Raw genomic sequence first — 19754 nt, forward strand, 5'->3', positions numbered from 1 at the left:
ATAGAAACCACTGGAATTAGAAGTCATTAACAAACATCTAATGCTATCCACAGGGAAAAGAAAAATACACCAAACTAAATATATCAAACTATACACAAAATGAACCCAGAAATGCAAAATACATCACCTGTGGCTGTTTTGTGAACTAATATAAAGTGCTTTAGGGTGGATTATTCCTGTAAATTTCAATTTGTCACATCCTATGGGCAAAGACGTGTCCATACCCGACTCTGGGATTTAATTTGGGCAAACAGGGAGAATCTACAGCATCTCAGTTAGTGAAGATGGGACACTTTTCTCTGTTGCAGCCCAAACTTGTGATTTGGCCTGAAATGACGGGTGGATTTTTTTTTTTTTTTTTAAATCTAGTGCAGCTTTAAGATTGCTATTGATCCTACAAGGTGACAGAAATTACAGCCTGAGATCAAGCAATTGTCTTTTATATAATGTTCCAAACACAAGGACAGAATTTGGTAAAAGTGCTTTTAGTTATCATCATCTTGGAATAATTTGCAACTGGACAATTTCATACCAATTTATGATTTTAAAGTGCAGATTTATGAACTGCTTTCCAGGGAGAGCAGGATGTATCAGGCTTGGAGATGTTAGCATTGTTTTATTTGTTGATCTATTTAGTTTTATATGTCTTATGTTTTGTTGTCTTTTATGTTTTATAATTGTGGAAGAATGTACACTGCCTTCTTGACCAGGGTTCACTTGAAAAAGAAGTCTGACTTCTCTGGTTAAATAAAGGATAAAGGATAAATAAAGATATAAAAGATAATGTTCAGTAACTGTATTCTGAGGGGAACCTTTAAGAGTTTATGTCATAACACACACTCTCTCTCACATACACACACACACACCTCTCCACAGTGGCTCTTCACCCTCAGGCTGCGGTGGAGTGTGTGAGCTAGATTCCTGTCAAGTATAACGAAGTGAAGAAGGCTTGAGAGCACCAACCTCCTGACACATGAAGAAGAAGAAGAAGAAGATGAAGAAATCTACTTCAGAGGGCAGGAAGCGAGGCCTCAAGAGCTCTCAGGTGTGTTTGTCAGTAAACTACTCCACCATGATCACAGAGGGATTACAATATCACATGAATCTCAACTCAACATGGATTTACAGCTCAGAATTTACATACTCATAATATAATTTTGGAATCCGTGTAAGTCACCTCTAACAACTGAATGCAAGTCATGTTGCAAATGAAATAGCAGGTAGACCTCTGAAGGCTAAACAAATCATGAAATAGTCTTACCTAACACACCCGTTAATCTAGTGAGAATGGAAATGAAAGTGGAAGCCTATAAGCTTATCTTTTTTGAAAGATGATGATAACATATGTAGGATACTAGGCTATTAAAGACCGAGTCAAATTCATTCAAAACAGTTTTTTAAATACAAGAGTGATATAAACATAAAAAACTATTGTATGCTCTCATTGGGTATATAATATTGCTATGCCTATTATCTTTTTTTTGTTATTGCACTTATAGGAGAGAAAACTAAATAAACAATTAGAAAGGAATTACAAGGTGCAAACGCATATTATTCTAGGCCTAAAAAACATATTTTAAAGTGCAAAATACCTCTGATTGCCTGCAATGCCCCAAAATCTACTGTCTGGCCACACAGCAGCTGCATGGTATATGAGTCAGTGGGCCCAACTGACAGATCAGGAGTGGAAAACAACATTTTGGGGTCTCCGTAAACCATGACTTTACATTACAAGGCCTTTGGACAATAATTCAGCGCTTCAAAACTAATGGTTTGCTTATTATAGGGGAATTTTGGGGTGTTTGGTGTTGGCTTTGGTGTTGATATAGATGACTAAGCCCTTCGACTGCAGGGCAGTAAATGTAAAGTTAGTGACAGCATCATCATGTATCAGGCTCTGTCCTAGGGGCCCCCCTGAGCTCTTGGGCCCCTGGGCCTGTGCCCGGTTGGCCCGTTCAGTAATCCATCCATGTATATTCCTACATTTTATTTACGCTGTTTTCCCGTGATAACAAGTTCAATTTCTTTGTTTTCTCGAGATATCAAGTTATTCATGTCATTATCTCGAGATAACACATTTTGTTTTCCAGAGATCTAAAGGTCATTTTCCAATTATCTTGAGGAAAATTATCTCTGAGCAGGAAAATTATCTCGGGATAACAAAAATAGTTTTCCTGAGATAATGAGATAATTATGTTATCATCTCGGGAAAACAAAGAAAATTAACTCGCTATCACATAAAAACAGCGCAAATAAAATAGTGACTCTATAGTGGTTTTATCAGAAGAAAATAGCATCAGAATAATCCTATAGAATATTACATCAGTGCAAACTCAAAGTAAGTAAGTTTATTGTACTTTATGGCATTTTACATCTCCTATTGTATCAGTGTAATATTTATATATTCCTAAAGAATAATTTATAGTTTTGCTGTGATATTCATACAGTATCCTTCTAAAATTCACTGTATCAGTAGAATAGCTTTTTTCCATAAGGATCAGAAGATAAAGACAGCCACAAAAAGAAAACAAAAAAACTCAACAAGTATGAAGTCAAAAATGAAATGTCCCGCGGATCCTTCACGCTCCGTCCCGCGCGCTGTCGACAGATCTGGACCTCAGGCTGTGTAACCTAATAAACCACCAGGAGCCCCTGATGACGTCACCGAGGCCCCCGACTGGGCCGACTGCAGCTGGGCTCAATCTAAGCATCTGCCTCCACTCTGCCTGGTGGAAGGAATTGATTACATTTACTCACGTTACTGTAATAGACCCAGAACTTCAATGGACAGAACAGTCCTTCCACTGTTAGTCATGGTAATTTGGCTAGTAGCTACAGCATAAAATGGCACTTTATGGAATTTTAAGTGAGAGTTGCTATGGCGACATCACAAGTCTGGGCATTAAGGCTGTACACACTTGCTTGAGAACTGAGCAGATGAGTCTGTTAGCAAACTGTCAAAACTCAACTGAAAGCTAACGTTAGCAACGAGGCTAACGTAGCTTTATCAAAGACTACTTCTGCCTACTTCTCCCTCTAGCTCTAGTCAACATTAGCACATTACCTCTCTCTCATCTCAGCGACTTGCCTTAAGTCGTTTTATACAGAAGCTAGTAGGCCAATAGTACACATAAAAATGGCCGCCGCCACTGAGTGATTTGATCGAGGGTCACAAAATGCTAACAGCCCAGAAATTGCCGTTAACCTTGGTTAGCCAGTTAGCATTTTGTGACCCTCGATCAAATCACTTATTTATAGTGTTGCAGCCGTCTGATAACATAAACAGAAAGATACGTCAGTGACATCACTTATATTGTGTTAAATACTGTGTTGAAACACTATCACTCCACACTACCACACTGAATGTACAGAGGTTTCAATACCAGACTGCCATGCTTGTGTTCCTCCTCGGGCAAAAATGAATATTCTCCCTTTCAGACTCAAGATCTCTCTCTCTCTCTCTCTCTCTCTCTCAGGATTCAGCAGATGATCCACAGCAGCTGTGGCAGCCATACTTTCATTTGGTGGGTGTATTAAACCCTGGTTTGATATACAGATTTATGCTACACATGCATCCTCAAGTTTGACCGATATGGGTTTCTGAAGGCCGATACAGATGTATTTTTTGTATTGAAGCTGCTGATAGCAGATACTTTGTTCAATTCTTTAATATCTTTAGGCTACTGTTTTTTTTCTTCTTGTCAGGGTGGAAAAGCCTCTGAAACAGCATTTAGACCATCATGGGACACTAAAACTCTGCACTAAAACCACTTACTGAACTACATTTACTTGTTACTGTAATTGAATAGCTTTGTTGAGCATGAAGTTAGTAATTTTAATTTTACTCAAGTACGTTTTGACTGAAATATTGTATTTTTCGACATTTTAAAATCACAGAGCACAGATTTTGTCAGCTCTCCATAAGCATTGCGTCATACATTTTTACAGTTAAATTTTTCTGGTTAAGTAATATTTCAGTACTTCTGCTTCAGTTGGGTATTTCAGTTCTCTTTCCACCCCTGCTGAAACCCATATGGGTTACAAGGCTGCCTTTAAATGATTCATTTACAAAAAAAACCCAAAACATTATTGAACAAGTAAATGAGCTAATAAAATGTGCAAATACAAAATGTGATTGCAGGTTTTATAGGTTTTTATGCATCTGTGGTCAGGGAGGAACCATGATATCTGACATTTAAACAGAAAAATCCACTCTTGTATCTTGTATTCCTGGGTCTATTTTGTTGTCTTTTGTCTCCACAGATCCCATCATAACACACTTTTCATCCACAGCACTTAGTGGATTACCTGTTGCATCATTAGAGTCTCTCTTAGATTCCCTCACTGGTTTACAGTAACACTGCCATCTGGTGGAAGGAAACAGAACTACAGGTCTGTTATTCAGAGTCTGGAGAGTCCCTCAGTATTCAAAACACACAGCAGGTCACCTCTACATTGATTTACCGTCTCCACGTTTGCCTCTATTGACTTTTACGAATATGAAACATGTCTGGAGCAAAGCTGTACAGATTTATTGTGTCATTTCCCTCAATGCGCTAAATTGCTGCAGGGGTGAAGTTCTGTCTGAGTGACTTTGTTCCTCTTTATCTTTGGGATTATTTGAATTTGAACAGAGATATAGAAAAATTCAGATTAATCAAAGAAGGAACACTCGAAAACAATGCTGTCTGAAATTTGTTCACTTAGGAAAACCTTTAATCTGATGAAAGTATTCCACCTCTCACAGCACAATCTTTGAATACAGTACCTTTGCGCCGTGTCTAAACTTCATACAGCTTAGTATTCTTTTTTTCTTTAAATAGACATATACAGTTGAAACAAAATTTAAATAACGCTCGGTAACATTAAGACATCTTAAAAAAAAAAAAAAAAAAAAGATGAAAATGAAATGGTAAAGTTGCACTATGTAGTTTTAGGAGTCAGAAGAGTTAAGAGCATAGCTGTGCTGCGAAAAATAAAGTGGGCGGAGAGGAAAATAGGAAAATCCATACACAATCATTTTTAAAGGACAACATTGACTTTTTGGGAGTTTGGCCCATTGGTCTCCTTACCCAATATGTGACGAGAGGATTGGCACCAAAATCATCTCTGTGTCTCTGGTAGTTAGTTCTGTCCGATGCGCAGGCTAACGCTTTAGCATACAGTAGCCTGGGGAATTAGCATTATCCTAAAAGTGAGAAAATAAGAACTTGTAGCTCTCTAAAGCTGGATAGTTGGTTAATTTTAATGAAGCGTCTAAACCTGCCAGGCTGGTTTAGTGGATTGGTAAAATAGACACAAAATAATAAAATAGTGCACTTTCAATACCAGAAGATCTCACTTTCCACAAGACTTTAAGCGTAACTTGTTTTGTTTACACAGGAAGTTAGCAGAGTTAGCCAGACAGCTAAAGTGCTGTTGATTCATACTGAGATTTTGTTTTCAGAAGTTATGAATCTAAGCCAGAGAATACTGGCCTGTAGATTCATAACAAAGTTAGCATTGTTACAATGCTAACAATGCTAACTTTGGATTACTAAAAGGTCTATCTTCATACTTTGGATAATGCTAGTCGCCTACGATTACTTAACATACTGTATGCTAAAGCATTAGCATGCGCACCAGACAGAGCTAGCTACCAGAGACACAGAGATGATTTTGGTACCAATCTTCTCATTAGATATTGGGTAAGGAGATCAATGGGACAAACACCCAAAAAGTCAGTGTAGTCCTTTAATACATCCATGCTAGCTAGACTAGCTTGGGGCAACACATTTGTTACTTTTCAACACAATATGTTAAGAGCAACACATATTGGCATTATGAGAATATCTTGTATTGAAAAGTAACACAAATATGTGTTACGTTAAAAATGACATGATTGTTTTTTTAAAGTGTGGGTCAAGTTTGAAGCTAGAAAGACTGATTGTTGAGTCGATCCGATTTTCCTACCACAACAACAATACAGAGAAATATCTTCTAGGATAACTGTTAGTTAATTTTGTTTCAAAAGTACATTTTTGAATATTTGACACGGATTGCCTTAAGTTAAATGGTCATTTGGAAATGATAATTTTTCAGTATGAGCTTTGTTTTCTTCCCAAAACTACGTAGTGCAGCTTTAAATTGACTCTCATTAGTACGCACACAGCCAATAGAAAGATAGATGGAGATCTCCTCTCTTTCACTTATTGGCTCTTAAAATTGGCTACATTTCACTCTGAAACGTTAAATAGACTCTGATTGGCAAACACACAGCCAAAGATAGTAGAGATCTCCTCTCACTTTTTAATTCAGCCTCCTTGATTTGTTACATTTCACTCAAATCAAGGAGCAGTGGATTATGGCGAGTGTGCACATGTATGAACGATACACTGGTGGCACATTTGGTTGCACTGTACATCTAGAAACATTCAACTCACAGCTTACTTGCCCGCTCCACGAAACAAACGTTTTCAGGTATCTCCCCTTTCCCTTGTGAGTACCTTTATTCACAAGCGGGACCTGAGATTCGATTTCCCAGGTTTAGGGTTCCTGAATAGTACAAACACCACCAAGAGAAGCCGTACATTTATTAGAAACAGTTACAAACAGACTCGTCAAAGACAAGCGAGACAGAAACGGCGTATCGATCAGTCAGTCTCTCCGTGGTCATCGTTTGCTCTCATCGCCTCTCCAGAAATGTACTGCTCGTTTCTCTAGATCCTGACCCTGCGGATAAAGCTTGACGTGGATCAAAACTGGAAGCAAGTGACAAAATCACTTGTAGAAAGTCAGGAAAAATGTTTACGCAACACGTGGCGCCGCCAACCGAGGCGAAAAGAGCGAGTGCTTACAAAATGGTCTCTTGGTGAAGGCGTTTTCTGGATATTTAGCGGATTCAAAGGGATGTGGTGGACAGGCAGATTGGTTAACAGCCAGACGTCTGTCGCAGGGTCCGATGGAGCCACTGAGGTGAGTGTTGAGCACCAAAATGGCGAGTGTCCATGTTGTATTTCCATCTTGATTGACAGCATTCATCATGGCTAAACTGTAACTGTGTCAAAAGTGTGTAGTAAAACTGCTAGAGCCATCCAGGCCTCTGAAGAATAAATTCCAGCAAAAAAGGTTACTGGAATTAGACCGGACCAGACTGGACAGACTGGTTTGTATGTGTCAATGTGTACTTCCAAGCTACAGTAGTGTAGTGATCACCAAAATGGCGTCTTTCTGTGTTATATTTCCATGCGGAGTAACAATCCATCTTGTCTCAACTGGGACCGTGTCAAAGTTGCGCAGCAAAACCGGTGGAACCATCCGGGCTTTAGTAGAAGTAATTCCAGCAGGAAAAAAAGGTACTGGAACTGGACCGGACCAAACTGGATCAGACCAGTCATGACTGGACCGGAAGACAGCTATCTGGTTTGTTTGTTTGTGTGTTTATGTGCGATCTGGCTGTGTTCCACTTCTACCTTGTTCAGTATGACTGTGCTGTGAATGTAGTTCTAGACTGGTGCACCAAAATGGCATCTGTCTGCGTTCTGTTTGTGTTCCACCCCACAAAAAGCTACTGGAATTGGACTGGACCAGACTGGACCAGAAGACAGCTATCTGGTTTTCGGCCTGAATGTTATATTTCCATCTAGACTAACAGTAGGCATCAAGGCTCAACTGAGACAGTGTCAGAAGGTGCACGGTAAAGCCAGTAGAGCCATCCAGGTTGTGTACAATACATTCCAGCACAAAAAAAGGTACTAGTTTTGGACTGGACCAAACCAGACCAGAGTGGATTAAGAGACGGTTTTATTTGTCTGTGTGTTTGTGGGGCCTGACTGCGTTATATTTCCATATAGACTAACAGTATCCATCATGGCTCAACTCAAAGTTGCATGGTAAAACCGATGGAGCCATCTGGGATTAGTACTGGAATTGGACCAGACCAGACCGGACAAGACAAGACCAGATGACAGCTATCATATTTGTTTATTGATGTGTTTAGAGTAACAGTATCCATCATGGCTCAACTGAAACAGTGTCCAAAGGTGCGTGGTAAAACCAATAGAGCCATCCAGGCTTCCGTAGAATACATTCCAGCAAAAAACAAACAAAACAAAGTGTTGGAATTGGACCAGACCAAACCGGACCAGAGTGAACCAGGAGACGGCTTTGTTAGTTTGTGTGTTTGTGGAGTCTGACTGTGTTATATTTCCATCTTGAGTGACAGTATTCATCATGACTTAACTGCGACTGTCCCAAAGTTGCGCGGTAAAACCAGTAGAGCCACTCGGGCTTCCGTAGAATCAATTCAATCCGAGAAAAAGCTACTGGAATTCGACTGGACCAGAAGACGGCTATCCGGTTTGTTTGTTTTTTGCGTCATGGTGGGTTGATGGGCGCGTTGCTCAGTTGCTGGGGTTGCCAAGTCTGGGTTGATGGGTATTTTGGGTTCATAAGTCACTGCAGAGGTCGGACCAGATAGAGTTTCTCGCCGTGCTCGCTGGTGAAGATGGGCGCCTTCTTGTAGTGCTCCACCAGTTCATCCATGGTGGAGAAGCGCCGCTGGCCGATGCAGTAAACGCCCTCTGACTGCTGGACCTTGAAGTGTTTGTTCTTCCCCACCGCCTTGAGGGAGACGGAGAAATCACTGGGCTGAGGGGGGGAGGAGAGGACGGAGGGAGGAAGAGAGGAAGAGAGGAGAGAGGGGGGAGAAATGGCGGGAGAGACGATGAAAGAGAGAGAGAGTGAAGGAGAAAGGAATAGAAGGGGGGGAAGTGGATGGAAGGAGAGAAAGAAGGAAAATGAAAGACAGAAAGAGAGAGAGGAAGAGGGGAGAGGGAGGAGAAAAGTGGAGGGAGGGAGGGAGGGAGAGAGAGAGAGGAAGAAACAGTGGAAGAGAGAGGAGAGAGAGGGGGATAGAGAGTGAAATAGAAGGGAGGGAAGAGAGACAGACAGAAAGAAAGAAAGAAAGAAAGAAAGAGGGTAGAATGAGGGATAAACAGAAGGAAAGAGGGAGAGAGTTAAGAAAGAGAGAAGGAGAAGGAATAAGAAAGTGAAGTTAGAGAAACAGAGGGAGAAAAAGGAGAGATTGGTAAATAAACTATATATAGAAACATGTAACTCATGTACACTTTATGCTTTATTTGGATTCCCATTAGCTTACACTGTAGTGACTGGCAGTTTAATCTATAAGACCATATAATTACTCAGTAAGTGTAGTTGAATTAACCGTCCACCAGAGGGAGATATTGTGCTATACTCTGATTGCTATTGTTTCAAAATGCAGTAAGATTCCTACTGTATATATGGACCCATAGTGCATTAAAATTCTGTGCTATATTAACCAAATACTATAAATATGGACCATGTTGTATAATACATAAAATATTTGCATAGGAAAAGAAAATACTGTATGATCAACCTGATTTTCAGTAAAAAAACAAGCCCTTCCACCCCTCCCATCAAATCAAACTGCCTTTCTCTCCCCAACTGATCTCCCATTGGTTTACACTTTTGAATGATCCCTCACTGTGTTATGTCCATGGATGTATTAAACTAGTTTATGTCCCTATCTCCCTATATCTATGTCCCCAACATCCTGTTTCAACAGGAAAAATATCGAGTCAAGGAAGTAAAGATGCTTTTTCATGGGGCTTTTACTCACTTTCCCAGCCCAGATTTTCTCCAACAGCCTGGGGATTCGAACCAGCGACCCTCCGGCCTCAAGCCCGCCTCTATCCTCTATAGCCTGTCATTGCCCCAACACACTCATCACGCTGCTCTGTGAACATCTACATCAACCAATCGGCATCCACGCTCCAGTACTCACCGACGACTCGCTGTCTCGGACCAGGAAGTCTCCCTCCGCCCCTCTCTCGTTGAGTGCGCACTCCGCCTGGTGCCGCGTCACGTTGCCGTAGTACCAGTCCTTGCCGGCAAACTTGCCGACACGAGCGGGCCCCGTGTGGATCGAGGGGGAGGAGTCTAAGGGGGTGGGGCCGTCGCTGAGGACGATCACGTAGTTCTTTGGTACCAAGCCCACGAGGCCGCGGGCGTTCCGGCATCGCCACCACTCCGGGTCGTTCTCCGGCTTCTCCACCACCTCCATCACCTCGCCCTTGTCGAAGTTCAGCTCCTCGTCTGTCACGGAGCTGAACGGGTACAAGGTCTGCACCGTGTGGAGGACCATGCCGCAAGCCGATTGGCCGTTCGAAACCAACGTCGCCCCTCCCACCCTCTGGTAGAGGCCTCCCCCTCCTCGGGCGGGGTCGACCGAAGCCGCCTCGCCGTCGTTCTCCTCCAGCACGTAGTTGGACGGGAACCAGCCGGCCTGGCCGCCCGAGCTGCCGCGCCACCAGCCGTCGCTGCACTTCTCCATGACGACCACCCGCGCCCCCTTCACCAGGGTCAGCTCGTCCTCACGCTCGGCCGCATAGGCGAACTTGACCAGCGCCGGGATGCTGAGGTCGTAGATGCGCTCGGCGCCTCCGCTGCTGCCGTTGGACGGGTACTCAGCGTCGGTGCTGGGCGTCGGAGAAGCATCGCGGGCGCTCGTCTTCCTCTTCATCTTCCCGAGGCCTGAGGAAGAGGAGGGAGAGATTTACAATTAGAATAACAAGAAGTCTGGTTTAGGGAACATCTCTCCTTGACTGGATTTGTTTTCCTCAGAATAGATACATAAATCATGAGTTAACAGCTGCTGTGTTTCTAGACAGAGGAATCCTTCGATGGCACAACACTCGAAGCACCTAGAGAGATTGAGTGATGCACTGACTTGAGCCACTGGTGAAAATGATTTGGCTCAACCACATTCACAGCTTAGAGGGTCGTGACTGTTCTTTCAAGCCAGCAAGGATGTAAACACTTCAGCGGTAACAAGCCAGTAGCATAATTAGTGCAAGAGAGGCCAGAAGTACAGCTAGGTATCGATTAGCAATGCTAATGCGCTAAGCCTCTATGTACTAGGAATACTAATTGCTCTGCTAGCGGTGCTACCTGGCTGACCTAGCCAGACTAATTCCTTCAAGTGCTTTCCATGGCACTCCTAGCGGCTGTGTGCTAGCGATACTGATTAATCCTCAGGCACCTGGATGCGTCGACACCAATATCAGGCTGATATCAAGTTGAAAAGGTTATAGCATTACAGAGTTTCCCCGACTAAGAGACAGATAGATCAAGAGAATTGAACCCCTAATCCTGACACTGTTAGTGTCATGCTCTACCCATTGAACTACACTGGGAATTTAACCCCTATTCCTTGCAGTGTTAGTGCTCTACTCATTGCGCTACACTGGGAATTGAACCCCTAACCCAGGTAGTGTTTGCACTACGCTCTTCCCATTGAGCTACACTGGGAATTGAACCCCTAACTCTGGCAACACTGGTAATTGAACCCCTAATCCTTACAATGTTAGTGCCGTGCTTGACCCGTTGAGCTACACTGGGAATTGAACCCCTAATCATTGCAGTGTTAGCATCATGCTCTACCCATCAAACTAAACTGGGAATTGAACCCATAAACCTTGCAGTGTTAGTGCTCTACTCATTGAGCTACACTGGGAATTGAACCCCTAACTCTGACAACACTGGGAGTTGTACCCCTAACCAAGGCAGTGTTAGTGCCATGCTCTTCCCATCGAGCTACAATGTGAATTGAACCCCTAACCCAGGTAGTGTTGGCACTATGCTCTTCACGTTGAGCTACACTGGGAATCAAACCCCTAACTCTGACACCACTGGTAATTGAACCCCTAACCCCTTGCAGTGTTAGTGCTCTACTCAGTGAGCTACACTGCGAATTGAACCCCTAACCCTGGCAGTGTTTTGAATTTTGTGAATTTAATGGAGAGTTTTAGTGTCCCATGATGATCTGAATGCTGTTTCAGAAGCTTTTCCACCCTGACAAGTAGAACATTTTGGGGGAACCACTGAATATTAGTAATTTTTTGTAATATTTTCAACATTTTTGCCATGAAAGTGGCCAAACTGAAGTATACAGCACAAAATACCAGCATAAAATATTGTCTATCAGCAGTTTCAGTCCAGAAATATTGGTATCAGCCTTCAAAAATTCATATCGGTCGGACCCTAGTATGTACTGTATTAGTTCCTGACATGTTTCTGACCCAATACAACTGAAACAAATTTCCGCACATTTCCTGTACTTGGCAAATAAAGTGTTTCTGATTCTGATAAAGTGCTTGCAGTGAAATTTTAATTCCCTCTTTGTGTCTGTGTATGATCTTCATTAAAGTCAACAGGAAGAGACTGGATGTCAACAGCCTGAGAGACAGCGGATGGAGCGTCTGGCATCGCTCTCTGGAAAACACTGACCTCTGAACTTGTTCCATAACAGCCTCCAGTGACAGTTCATCATCATCATCATCATCATCATCATCATCTCCTCTCCGCTAGAAAATTCCCCTTTTTTTCATTTTGACTCCCTCTCTTTCCCTCTCTTTTGACTCCGCAACGCTGTAATTTATCACCTGAAATTTACCGGTCAAGATTTCAAAAGCGGAGAAAATTATATCCTCAAAAGAGCAACTGGCTTTGTGAGCAAAGGTCTCTAGATGACTCATAACTTTAATAGTAACCCAAAAAAATTACTTTCATGCCAGCAATCCTTTCATGAATGCAGGTGTAATTTTTTTCAAAGGTTGGATATCTCATTTTGGCCAAATATCACTGCTTTATCTACTCAGCTACAGAACGAATATCGTGAAAATTGACCTTTCATTCATGCAGTAATTACAGTTTACTATGATTGCATCAGTGGGATAATTTCCAATGCTGATATATCTAGGAATCCAATATCATATTGGATTTCCAGTGGGTCTCAAAGTGTGGTCCAGAGAGCCTCAGGGGTCCTTGAAGGGGTTCAAGGGGCCCGCAACTAAATGAGGAACAGTTTAATTTCCCTATTATTTAATTCCCTAGATATTATCCCAATTAGAGAATATATAAGAGCCACTATTGTAATCACAGGTTTCACTCTCACCACTATTACAGTATCTCCTCATGTATAGTGTAGACAGTTCTACAATTCAAGTCAAGAAAAACTTATCAGCATACTAACATTACGGTTAAAATTCACAACTACTATGCTTCAGAAAATGTTGCTTTCTAGTGAGCAGTCAAAACAACAGGAGCATGTAGCCGAAATTTGGAGCATTTAATTTTCACATCAAGTCATGAAACATCGCAACATCAACTTAATTCCACATTTGCACCAACCCTACAAATTCATTTTTTAGAGATTTTTTATTCTTTGCAAATTTGTCAATAACTGTGTGAATTTCCTATGCTGGAATGCGGTAAATCATAGGTATAGAGGTTTGTTCCTATACTGGAGTAAAAGAATATTTCAATTTTTTTTTATTATTATTGCCTTTGTCTTTCTTTCTGTCTTTCTTTCTTTCTTAATGTAATTATACTAGACAAATTATGTATTTTTTGTGTGAATTAGTCACGGAAAATAGTCCATGATTGTTCATAATACGCTTATTTTACATTATGAGTAATTTTTCCTGGTACTACTACATTCCAAGGAATTCTCTACATTGTTGGCCCATTTGAAATTCCCATTCAAATTCCACTTTTGAGCCCAAGTATAGAGGTTTACATGCAGGACTGGGCTTCTCCGGCACGACCCAGGTGTGTTCAGTGGTGACGGTAATGCAAGCCGTCGCAGAAAGCTCGAAGGTCGATCGGTGCTGATCTGAAGAAACCTCCCTCCTCCCCTCCCCCCTCCTCCTGTTTCCTCAGCTCTCTCCTCTTTCTAGGTTTCTCTTATAAAAAGGTCAGGAACGACGCCCCCATCCCCCTCTTCTCCCCCCTCTCTCCTCCACTCACCCCCCCCTCTGAAGCCTGAAACGAGGTTAACCTGCAGTGATCTTGAAGCTCCAGCGACCCTCCTGTCCCCGACCCTCCCGACCGACCATCTGCAGACTGGAGTTTGGTGTGTGTGTGTGTGTGTCTGCGTGTGTGAACAAAAGCAGAAAGCCTATACTGAGCGGTTTGTGTTGCACGTGTCTTCTGTTTGTGTAAGAAAAACATAAAACTCACAGCATGGTAATGAGATGAAGAGAAGCATGCAGTCGCTAAGAGAAACATGCGTGACCTGGATGACCGGTAACGGATTTGGAAAAACACTCCCTCATGGAGGTTAAAAAACAGATGAAACACGCCTCAGGGATGAGAAAAAGCAGGAAAATGGTCATAACTCATTAGAAACAAATGGGAGATGTGTCCCAAATGATAAAAAACACTGAATAAAAACCAGAAAAAACATATTTCGGATGGTTATGAGAAAGTACAACCAGGAATTTAAAGACTATGAGTTTCTAAGATTATGAGTTTCTAAGAGAGACTTGGCCAAGGAAGCAGCATCAAAAACATAAATTAAAGTTAAAACCAACGTAAAAAACAATGCAAATACATCATATATATCATCAAAAGTGATAGATGCAAATGTGCATGTTTCTGCAAAGCGTATGTGAATGTAACTGGATGGTTTCAAAGGTTTGAATCCCCAGACAGGCTGGGAAAATCCGGGTGTGGAAGGAGAATGATAAACTCTCCCCACTCTTTAGACAATTTACTGCCAAGGTGCCGTAGAGCAAGGCACTGAACCCCCAAACTTGCTCAGTGGGGAACACAGCAACAGACTGCGGTTCAGCTGCCAGGTGTGAATGTGAGGAACTGTGTGGATGATGAATGTGAAGCAGGTCGATGCTGAAAAACAACACGGAGCTCAAAGGTTAAAAGGTTAAAAAAAAAAACCCTAACCCTCCATCTCTCTCCCCCAAGGCCTCAATGTCGTGCTCAATTCTAAATTGCTGCTGGTATTTTTGGAAGCCCGTTCATTTCTATTCTAGGATGTAACCTATATCTGATACATAAATTGAACCGATAGCAGAGATGAAAAGAAAGAAAGAACAAAAAGAAAGAAAGTCATATCTGCTGCTGTAGCTACACTTCCCCGGCTTGTTTCTAACACATTTCAGTTTCGGTTTTGGACTGAATTGAAGCGTCTCCCCAAAATACCAGTCGTCTATTTGTCTTTCTTTCCACTGTTGTGTCTCCTTGTCCTCCATGCTAACGCTGCTCAGCTAAATTGCCAAAATGACGACAGTTGTCTCAGGTGAATGATGTAAGACTTTCATCAGTATTTTTTCATGGGTTTGGTGCTGGAGGTGTTGGTTTCTTTCAGGGGCATGGGGAAATTTCTCGGTGGTTCCAAGCATCTGAACGGAAGTACACTTGTATCTCCATTTGATTTTGTCACTGTGTTTGTCATTTCATTACTTGTTTTTTACTTACTTTCTACTTTTTCTTTTTATTTAGCTTGTTATTGCTGTCTCTGATGGGGACGGCTTGTATTGTCGGGGCTCTCATGTGGTTCGTCACACACTTTCATGTAAAGTTCCATCTGTTTTTAGTCATATCTCTGTTTGTTTTCTAGTTGTATTTTCTTTATCTCTTGTATTACCTTTTTATTGCTATATTTTATGTTTTTTTATTTGTGGTACTTTTACATCACTCTCTTTGGGTTTTATTGTATGTAAAGCACTTTGTATACCTTGTTGGTAACACTTTACGATAAGGGTACATTAATTAAGGGTTAGTTAATGCTTAATAAGCATTAACTAACCCTTAATTAACAGTTAACTAATGTGTCTGGTAACCATTTACTAATGGCGTTCATGTTAACTAAGGTATTAATTTATACATTATTTAATAGTCATCTTTATAAACTATTAAATAATGTATAACTTAATACCTTAGTTAACATGAACATTGTTAGTAAATTACACATTAGTTAACTGTTAATTAAGGGTTAGTTAACCCTTAATTAACCGGGATAATCATACCATATAATGTTAATTAAGGGTTAGTTAACCCTTAATTAAGCATTAACGAACCATTAACTTAGTGACCCTTATTGTAAAGTGTTACCACATTGTTTTTAGAAAAGTGCTATACAAATAAAGTTATTATTATTATTACTATTATCATGGCAATGCTGACAAATTCCGCTGACAAGTTCAAACTCAAGTCTCATGTAGGTCGCATTCCTCAAGATCCGATTTTGAATCACATATCCACGTAGTCCAGATCTGAATAGAAAAATATCCGACTCCATGCAGCTTTTCGCTGTTCAGACTGATTAGAAAACATCAGATAGAGTCATATAGGAAGGAAAAACATCAGAATTGAGACATTTTGAGCTGCGGTGTGAACGCAGCCTCTGGATCCTTCATTCCCTCCCTCTTCTCCCTCCCCCCTCCTCTCCTCTCCCTCCTCTCCCTCTCTTCAGCTCACTTCTCTGTCCATCGATCTCTTCCTCCCTCTGAACCACAGCGGCTCAGAGCTGAGAAAAGACTTTCCCCAGATAAATAAAGGTTAGACGTTCCTTCGCTCGCTCTCATCTCTCCCTCCTCCACCTCTCCTCCCTCCAGTCTGCTGCACAAAGTGAGCTGCTGTTACATCACTCTATCTCCTTCTCCTCTTCTTTCCAGCGCTGTGCAGGTTTGGCAGAACGCATCATCAACTGGGAATAAAAAGGTGGAAAATAAAACTTCTCCGGAATGATTTCTTTCCCTGCAGCTCAACACGGTCCGGTGCGATGTGTTTCTGCCACGCAAAGCATACGGTAAAAAGATTTAACTGCGTTTCAGGCGTTTCTGTCAGCTAACATTAATAACTGCGGCGTTTTCGTCCGGGATAATCATACCATATAATGAAACCACTGATTGGAGGCTGAAATTTACAGATAACCGCGGCTGCAGAAGTAATCCTCAGCCTGCAGTCAGCGAGCTGCGAACCTCCAGTTCATCTCTACTGTTGACAGCATGAATACAAACAACCTTCACACTGCCAGAAATATGCATCTTAATAAGTATTTAGTCACATGTTTAGTCTTGAAACCTTATTTTTCTTAGAAGAAGCAAACAATTCTGCCAGTGGGGTGAGATAGTTCTTGTTTCCGGTGCAGTTTCACTTGAGAAGAAACAAGTCTCAATATCTTAATATCAAGAAAATGATTCAAGAGAGGTTCATTGGCATTGGAAACAAGCCTCAGGAATGTGAAATAATTGGGAGATGTGTCCCAAATGATATAAAAGGCAGAATCGACGGCCAAAAAATCACATGATTATGAGAAAATACAACCAGGAATTTATTTTAGCAGGTGAATCTTGTTGAGATTATGACCCTCGTTTCTAAGAGAGACCTGACCAAGAAACCAGCATCAAAAACATATATAAATTAAAGATGCAGACGAACAATATAAAAACAATGCAAATACACAGTATAAATAATCAAAAGTGATAGATGCATTATGTGTATGTGAATGTAACTGGATGGTTTGAGCAGTTTGAATCTGAGAACAGTTTTTTCCACTTGTTTTAAAAATAAAAATACCTGATTCAATCATTTTTCCTAGAAATTAATTAATGAATTCTGACAATGGAGTCAGATAATTCCAATTGTTTTCAATGCAATTTCAAGAACTAAGTGTCAGTAGAGTCAATCAAGGCCAAATAAGGCAGATAAATCAGGAAAAAGACATAAAGTCAACAAATTCTTGGGACAAATCGATTTGGACTGAGATCAAGTTTAATTATCTCCCACCATGGTCAGTATTTTGACTTGCTTTAAGAGAAGAAAAAGATTTCAGACTCAGTACCTGATGACTAAGAAAGTCCATATACTGGCTCAGAAAATGGACATAAACTATAAGGCTTCTCTGGTGCGTCAATAGGCTTCATTCAAGAACAGAAAACAGGGGAAATCAAAAAGATAACTTGATTAATGACGGGCGAAACGTTGTCTTTTCAGTTTGGCAAGCTGCATATTTTTTTGTTTGAAACATGTAAAATAAATCGAGATATCTTTTTGATTTCCCCCTTTTTTTCTTTGGTGCCTGACTCCACACCTGATGAAACGCCTGGCAGAGGAGCAGCGTATAGAGGAGCGTCTGGTTCAGAGCGGCTGGCTGGAGCTGAGCTGAGCGACTGGGAGCAGATCAAAAGTCAAACACAATGAAACCAAAAGCACATCAGTGTCCCCGAGCAACAAGGACAAGTGGAGCGAAACCACCGAGTCTCACGTAATCCGCTTCCAATTCTGCGTGCATATCCATGCTTGCGGAGCATGTGTATGTATGTGTATGTATGTGTGTGTGTGTGTGTGTGTGTGTGTGTGTGTGTGTGTTGCTATTGGCATCTGAACGGGTTCGTGGCAAAGACAAGCCGACGGCAGTGTCACTGGAACAGAGTCTGAGGAAAAAAGGCAAAGAGTTTGATCTGGAAAACGAACGACCCGAAGAGACGGAAAGAGGGAAAAAACAAAGGATGGACTGATGGGATACATGAAGAGAGGGATGAGGGGAAGGTTTTTTTTATAATGTATTTATCCAGGGAAAGTTGACATTTCAGTAGCTCCCTGCTTCACATTTATACAGTTAGAAGACACTCTACTCAGTAAAACCACAGTCTAGTCTAGTCGATTGTTGGCCACTGAGCAGCTCTACTGGATCTTCTGGGGGTTAAAGCCCCAATCTGTAGGGATGGAAAGATTCTCGATTCCATCATGCTGATTCTGAGAACTGATGAACAATTAGAGTCGACTCCTGTTGCGATCTCAAGTCCAAAGTCTGTAATCGAAGCAACTGTTTAATCTAAATGGTCGGTCTGATCCATTTCACAACAAGTGTGGAGGGGAGAGGGAGGAATTCAAGACTCATTGGTTGAATGCCATCCGGTGTAAAACTTCAATTTTTGTGTTGATTTTCATTTGGAATTGGAATCTATTAAGAATCGATTCCATCAATTCCATTACAAGGAGTCGGAGTCTGAATCGACTCTAGAAAATGCAGAATCTTTTTGCCTGATATCAGACAGAACTGTCAACTCGTTCCACTCCGTTTCCATCTTCAGTCTGAACCGATTTCCGTGGGGGAGGGGGATTCGATTTTCCCTGACCAATCACTAGGTGGGTGCTACACATCGGTGGTGGATGAGTTGAGACCCCCCCCATCATATGTGAAGCGCTTTGAGTACCTAGAAAAGCGCTATATAAATGTAATCAATTATTATTATTTATTATTACTAGAGACCGACGTATCCGCCTGAATCTAACGTCATTGTAAGTCGACACTGATGCGTAGCCATGACAACACCAGAGACGGTTCAGACAGTATAGAGCAGTGGTTCTCAACGTGGGGTCCGGGGACCACCAGGGGTCCTTGAGGGGGGTTCAAGGGGGTCCCCAGGAAATTGATGAATTGTTAAACTTCACCATTATTTAATTTACAAGAAGTTAACACAATTAGAGAATGTAGGAGAATGACTGTTTTGATCATAGTTTCTCTGTTATCTTTCTACCTACAATACAGATAGTCATGGAATTCTGGACAAAATCATATCTAGCAATAAAAATATTCTCAGATTTGGGTCCGAGAGACAAAATCTCATCAGATGGGGGTCTGTGGCCCTAATGTGGACTAAATTAGGGTCCTTGATATGAAAAAGGTTGAGAATCCCTGGTATAGAGCATCTTTGACAACACAGAGCCAAGTAAAAACAAAGTACGATAACGTACGATCTAACGTCTAACGTCTGTCTTGTCTATAGCGGTCGCCATAGTTGTTTTTACTCCTCCTTGGTTCCGGCGCACAGCTTGACAACAGCTTGACAGCGGCGTTAGTCCCGCCCATGGCGCTGATTGGCTAATCGTTAGTCCCCCCTGGCACTCATTGGGCCGATCATTTT

At 41.6% G+C, this 19754-nt stretch overlaps 1 protein-coding gene across 1 annotated transcript; it reads right to left on the reverse strand.

The window, feature by feature from the left end:
* Window positions 1-8433: 8433 nt before the first annotated feature.
* Window positions 8434-18124, reverse strand: LOC139640947 (cytoplasmic protein NCK2-like). The gene is made up of 4 exons (XM_071515150.1): window positions 18092-18124; window positions 17918-17996; window positions 9806-10554; window positions 8434-8628 (listed from the first exon to the last, which is right to left on the reverse strand). Exons 1-4 carry the CDS (start codon window positions 18122-18124, stop codon window positions 8434-8436), a joined length of 1056 nt encoding a protein of 351 aa, XP_071371251.1.
* Between the last annotated feature and the right edge of the window lie 1630 nt (window positions 18125-19754).

Source organism: Centroberyx affinis, unplaced genomic scaffold, assembly GCF_046629955.1.
Source record: "Centroberyx affinis isolate AG114_WGS23_722 - 3 ecotype Tasmania unplaced genomic scaffold, CSIRO-AGI_Caff_v1 ptg000314l_1, whole genome shotgun sequence".
NCBI lineage: Eukaryota > Metazoa > Chordata > Actinopteri > Beryciformes > Berycidae > Centroberyx > Centroberyx affinis.